The sequence below is a fragment of the Archocentrus centrarchus genome, chromosome 16 (assembly GCF_007364275.1).
Source record: "Archocentrus centrarchus isolate MPI-CPG fArcCen1 chromosome 16, fArcCen1, whole genome shotgun sequence".
Lineage (NCBI taxonomy): Eukaryota > Metazoa > Chordata > Actinopteri > Cichliformes > Cichlidae > Archocentrus > Archocentrus centrarchus.
This window is the reverse complement of record NC_044361.1, coordinates 32330791-32337439: the sequence shown is the minus strand read 5'-3', so window position 1 is coordinate 32337439 and position 6649 is coordinate 32330791. Positions and strand designations below refer to the sequence as shown.

Sequence of the window (6649 nt, the reverse complement as noted above, 5' to 3'; positions counted from 1 at the left end):
CTATAAACTTGATCAAAAAGGAAAGTTTCAAACCTAATCTTAAAAATAGAGAGGGTGTCTGTCTCCTGAATCCAAACTGGGAAGAGGGGCCTGAAAGCTGAAGGCTCTGCCTCCCTTTTTGCTCTTACACAGGAAAAACGATAGAGTAATTTTTTCGGAGTTAACATTATTTTCATCTGAATGAGTTGTTTTTACACATTTTAGACTGAAATCATTTCGATTGGCCGTTAGAATCGGAGCAAAAAAACAGAGGAAATCCTATTGGAGTAAAATAGCTTGAACACGCCCACTGAAGTTTAAGTTTCGTTTCTACCGCCATTTTGTTGTCCCGCAGTGAAACAGAGGCGACTGGTATCTGTGAGCAAGGTAAGTCTGCAAAGTACTTAAAAAGGGACCGTAGACATATTGTAATTGGGGTTTTTGAAGCTTTTATTAGTAAGAGACCCTTTATCTCTAGTGGAAAGATGCCGTGGTGCTGTGCGGGGAGAGGGGAACAAACTGAGTGGTGGTTGGCTAACAGCTAGTCTTAATTGGTCCATGTCAGCTGCTTAAATTCAGCGATTTTGAATAAGCACTACCTATAATGTTTTAAAACTTTTATATTTTCACAAGACAACATTTTAATTTAATCTGAGTAACACCTGTGAAGCTAGCACTGCTAAGGTGGACATATGGAGCTAGTATTCCGCCTTAAAAAATGGCGCGGTAAGACTATAATATTACTCCGCTCTTTATCCCGAATGTAAAGCAGTGGTAAAGAATGAAGTAAAGGTTTTATTTGTACAAAAACTGTCATAATCGCTTATTGCCGGTGTACATGTGTTGCTCATCCGCTAGAAAAGGTAGTATATCATTCTGGTCCTAATCCGCATCAGATTCAATAGCGGAAAAGGCGGATATACACGTCTGCTATTCGGTCTTAGCAGGTTTAGCTTCAGTTTGTGTAGTAACACGGCTGTTGTTCAGATTAAAAATGCCAACATTGTGAAAATACACAGGTTGAAATTTATTTAACCCTTTAACAGTGGCGATCGGCGCCGATGCACCTGCTACCTTCCCTTACTTGCCACGATTAAGACCGAGCGTATCGACGCTGAGACATCTGATCAAACGCACTTTGAATTACCGTAATTACAGCACCGTTTGTCCTATCGGAAAAATTCAAACGGTTTCTGAAAGCTGGGAAATTGCGCTTCACACCCAGTATAGGGTTATTATGGTAAAAGGCCTGAATGGCGGCACCTTTGAAGATGATACCTGTGTATGACACTGATTTTTCTTCCGATTTTAGTTGTAGAAATTAGCCAAGTTTAGCTGAAGAGCCTAGCTACTCAGCACGCTGACCCTTCCTCGCCCCTTCCTCACACATGGGACATTAGTGAATGGAGTGATTCTTGTATGTGGATGTTTTCAGCCTTTTTAAAAGAATATGATGGCGTTAAGGTAGATTCTGATCCATGCTTTAATCTAGAACGTGGCGGTAATGGACCTACAAGTTGCTTGCTAACCACGATAAACCACAACTGTTTCAACCTGCTTCTCCATTAGCAAACGGTCATTTTACTCTGAATTGATTCGTGTGTGTACACTGTTGCAGTCTGTGGTTTGGTTAACAATTCTGCAGGCAGCTAGTGTGCAATAGAGTAACATAAACTTCACATTGCTGCAAAATAGAGTTCGCCGTTAGTATTTTGCATGCATTCACAACATCAAAACAGAGCATGAGATCTGAATACATGTGTTTTTGTTCACTTCAATCTGATTATTTAAAAAATATATTCTTTTCATACCAGGAAGGATGCAAGCTGTACGTGTGAAGTACAAAGAACGACAGAAGTACATCTGTTTTGAAGGCCAACTGACCTACATTTCGTTTTTGGAATGTGGTGAGTGCAAATATAAGTTTCCAGCATGTTTTATAGATTGTGTTAATCAGTCAGGTTTTGGGGATAGTGCAATTATAGCTGCTATACCAACTGTTATATTTGTATTTTTTTCATTTAATTCACCTTTCTATGCCTTATTTCAAACATGTAATGCAATTTTGTTATGTTCACAGTTGTCAAAAAGTTCAACATCCCAACCTTGGACCTAAAAGTCTTTGATGACTCAAAGACTGAAGTTGATGAGGAGGTTTTTGATTTCCTTTTGAATAAACCAAACCTTGGTGTGCTGGAAATTTGTCTAGCACAAGATCAAAATCCAGAAGGTAAGCCATTTTGAAGGGTCAATGGTTTATTTCTGTATAAGATATTTTTGGCCATCTTCATGAGTTTCATTGATAGGATAGTGGGGAGAGAAACTGCAGTCCAGATCAGCATATTTTGGTTGATGCATGGCCACCGGACATCACCAACCTGGGATGTGGTCATAAAGATTTTTCCTTTTTTAGCATTTCACACAGCATTTGAAAATGTTTGAACATCAACAATTTCACCTCTTTCCAAAGTGATTCAGAGGCTGGTTACCACACAAAGGGTGTGCATAGGCTGTTACTGTTGAAAGAACACAATCAAATGTGCCTGAATTGTTAGTTAAGTCTGTTTAAAATAATTGTAGTTGTTATGGGGCTTTTTTTGGTTACTATGATACTACTTGTGATTGCATGTTGCTTACTGTTAATTACACCAACCTAATGTTTTAGATGATTTTATGGATCAGCTGAGTTGTCCTGCAAGCAGCTCCTTTACCAGCTCCAGTGGAGAAACTGAAGTGGACTCTGATGGCACCATCACATTGCAACACAGTCCTACAACAAGACAGAGAGCTGGAGATGCCTCTCTTGCCCAAGTAAGTTTTGCAGATTACTGTATACCTTCCAGAAATTTTACACAAATTTGAATATATTTTATGGATTATTGCCATTGTCGTAAAAGCACAAGATTCTGCTGTCTTCCCTTCACCAGCTCATATCCCCCCATCTCCTTCCAGTGTATAAATCTCCCCAATGTGAAGCATGTAAAGGGGGAATTCCTCCCTGTTATTAAAAGTGGATTTCAGGCCATGATCATGAATATGTAAATAAACCTCAAAACTATACTGATAAAACTATACTAATAAATGAAACTGAAAGAAAATAACATGCCAACATTTGTTGTTGGGACTACATACGTTTGTTTTAATTAAACACATGGATTGAACAGGTATTTTCATGATATATTGATTATATAATGTTATATTTTTACCATCACTTAGGTGATTGAAAATGTTTTAAAGAACAAGCCAGGAGGAGACAGGATCATCAATGAGTATGCTCAGACAAAAAGCCTGACAGACAGCAGACGGCGTGACATGGTCAAGATATTGGTTGCGCATATGACAAGTGAACATGGGTATGCTGAAAATTTTCGATGCACCTCCCACAATTATTTTTCTAAAGGTGTCATTCACGCCTTCTACAGTGCTCATAATTTGTGTGTCTGTATAGGACAAGTCCTTCAAGGCGCATCAAAGAGGACTATGCAAAGGGATTCATCACCTTGTTCCCATACCTGGCTGATCCTAGGAGCAGGTTTGGTTATGTAAGTTTAAAAAAAAGAATGGGTCTGACTGCTTGGGTATGGTTTGAGTAGAACTGAAGAGCTTTTTTTCTTTGTGCAAGTCCTCCATTTATGCCACATTTATTAACTTCCATGTTTTAAATCCCTGTAGAGTTAAACACTAAAATGCTGAGCAAGTAAGCTCAGATGCTGAAGCTTTAATGATAAAAAGTATAAAGAGACATGTAATTCAATCGGTAACATTACAGGCATGTGAACTACAATCTGTAAATTACAGTTACTTGCATTCATGGTTGTCTTTGCTTTGACAGCTTTAAAAAAAACATTTTTAATCTACTTTTAGGAGCATTATTACAATGCAGAAGATGGGAGTGGTTATCTGGCTTGGAGACTGAAGTTTGTCCAAAAGGAAGCTTCTAATGGACAAAAGAAGGCCCTCAGATGGTCAAAAACACAAACGGGTATGAGCATTCATAGAAGTTGGAATTCAAGTGTCATTAATTACCCACATTTCATCCTGAGACCAAACTGCACACATAAAAATCTTTGCAGTGTTCTGAAGCCTTGTTTGTGAAATCCTACGACACAGTGCCATATTTATATCCATTTTATAGGGGGACCAACAGCTGATAGAGACTGTTTCAGAGAAGACGACTGCCTAATGACAGACAGCTTGTGTTCTGAGGCCATTGCACTGATGAAGCATACAGCTGATGAGGGAACTGTTATGAGGAAGATGAAGCAGACGTTCAACTATCGCCAAAAGCTCATTCATGACCCTGTGAAGTCATCTGGTGTCTTTTTGGACTTCCCAAGATTCCTGGATGTAGGAGGATTAGTAAGTTTATCTTCCTTCAACTTCCCATACTGTTGCATGTTTAAGTTAAGGTGCATATGAGAAAAAATGATGATTAGAATTTGTTTGAACAAAGGATATTTAAAAACTTGAAATCATATATTCTGCAGATTGAGCAAGATTTCACATTGATGTTCAATGAAGTAATCTCTGCAAAGTTCCTGGAGAAGTGGCCCACTATCTACAAGCAGAAAGTCCTCGAGCAAAGCCGTGGTCTCACACAGTCTGATGACCTACAGTGCCTTCTTCAAAATGCTGAAGGCACAACAGAAGTGGAAAACGGTAAGATAGAATGAATCATAAAGAAAGCGCTCAATAAATTTATTGTTACAAATTTTATATGAATTGGTTTATTTAAAGTGAAACACTGCCACCTGCTGTCAAATTTTGGTAAACTTTACCCCGGAAGAGGTAAAACAGTCACAGGTAAGTTTTGGCAGCTCATATTTGTTACTTGTTCTTCCAGGATGGGACAGCGACATGTCATCGATTTTGATCCTTGTGCACCTGCTGCCACCATCACCCCATGGACGCAAGAGACCAGGAAAACTCTCAGCGAGACAAGCCAGTGAACATCTGGTGAAGTTCATCAAGGTAAGGTTACAGTAAAGAAAACATTTACATGGATCACAATATTTCTGGTTAAGTTCGATGTTACTATGCAACTTTTAATTTAATGATTACTGCTAAGTGTATACAACTTATTCAAGCAATCTCTACATTCTGCGTCCCCATGTGTGGGATGTATGTGCAACATCACTAATTAAATCATGTAAATTTTGAACCACTTGCATTATGAGCCAAGAACTATTATGAGTAAAGAATATAACATGAGTAATTCTGAACTTATTTCTTTGTAAATTCATTCAAATAGAAATGCTAAAATTGCAAACAAATCACTGTTAAGCCAGTTTTCATGCTTACGTACAAAAAAACATCTTAAGAATCTAGCAGTTAAAATGGAAGTGGTTTTGTTTTATACCAGTCCCTAATCCTGCAACCCTCTTCTTCTAAACCCAAGTTGCATCATGTTATAATGTTGATCTGTTTTTGTCACAGACGGGGACAAGCCTCCAAGGGCACCTTGATGGCATCACAGAAAGCCTTCAACCATACCTACTTGCAGTGGGGACTCAGAAGAGTGTGATTCACAAGTACTTCATTGTGATTGACAAACACGCAATACCTTGTAAGTCACCAGGCTCCCTTGCCTGTTTTGATGAGCTTTTTAAAGCTCACTTTGTCTTTGGCACTTCATATGACCATGATCTGGTCAATGTGTACAGCTTCCTGCAGACCACCATTTATGAGATAGATGTTGAAACAACCAAAGTGAATCCTAGGGTTGCAGAGTTGAGGGCTCGGATGCTTCGTTGAATAGAGTTGTCTCCCCCCCTAAGAGCTTCAATGTGGTATTAAGTTGAGTTGGAATGTTGTGTTTCATTTGTAAGAGGTCCCACACAAATGCTAATTCCCTGACTAAGCACTTGAAAGTGATCCATGGACTTTGCTCTGGTAAGACACTTCATCTTAAATGTGGTCAGGCTGGTTGTGCTCAAGTTTATGGCACATTTTCTGGGTTCAGAAAGCATCTCAAGAAAGCACATGAACACTCTTCCGATCCTGGTGAAGGTCCATCTACAGCTGAAGAGTCATTTGGAAGTCACTATGATTTGCCCTCTCCGAGTCCTTCTGATTCAGTCCAACTTAAGAAATCTCTTGTGAATAGTTGTGCAGCAACAGTTGCTGAACTTAAAGTGGCAGGTGTAAGTGAAAGAGCAATTAACTCTGGTCATTTCCCTGGAAGAAATTGTAAGTGATATTCAGAATCAAGCAAAAGAATCTGTGAAAAACAGTCTGTCTTTACAAGAACCTGTCAAAAGTGACATTGAAAGCAAAATCGATCAGTGTTTTGAGAAAATGGAAAATCCTTTTATGGCATTAAATTCTGAAAGTAAAAGAACAAAATATTTTGCAGAGAGGTGGGGACGCGTGGACCCAGTAGAACATGTACTTGGTTCAAGATTTGATACACTGCACAATCGAACAACAGGAGGCTACGATCAGGTGGTTGTTACTGATAAATTTGTTTACATCCCAATTTTGGAAACTTTAAAGTTTCTTTACAGTCACCCTAATATAGAGGAGATGATGGCCAAGTCAAATTCAAGGGAAAATCTTCTTAAAGACTTCTCTGATGGAGATCTTTTCAAGAGCCATGCACTATTTTCGAAGCAGAATCATGCTTTTCAAATTCAACTTTTCTATGATGATTTTGAAACTGCTAATCCTT

At 38.7% G+C, this 6649-nt stretch overlaps 1 protein-coding gene across 1 annotated transcript; it reads left to right on the top strand.

The window, feature by feature from the left end:
* Positions 1-296: 296 nt before the first annotated feature.
* Positions 297-5763, top strand: LOC115794002 (uncharacterized). Its single transcript, XM_030749229.1, has 11 exons — positions 297-366; positions 1794-1886; positions 2060-2209; positions 2645-2790; positions 3196-3332; positions 3428-3521; positions 3844-3961; positions 4115-4338; positions 4467-4638; positions 4823-4950; positions 5416-5763. Exons 2-11 carry the CDS (start codon positions 1799-1801, stop codon positions 5731-5733), a joined length of 1575 nt encoding a protein of 524 aa, XP_030605089.1. The 5' UTR covers positions 297-366; positions 1794-1798; the 3' UTR covers positions 5734-5763.
* Positions 5764-6649: the final 886 nt, after the last annotated feature.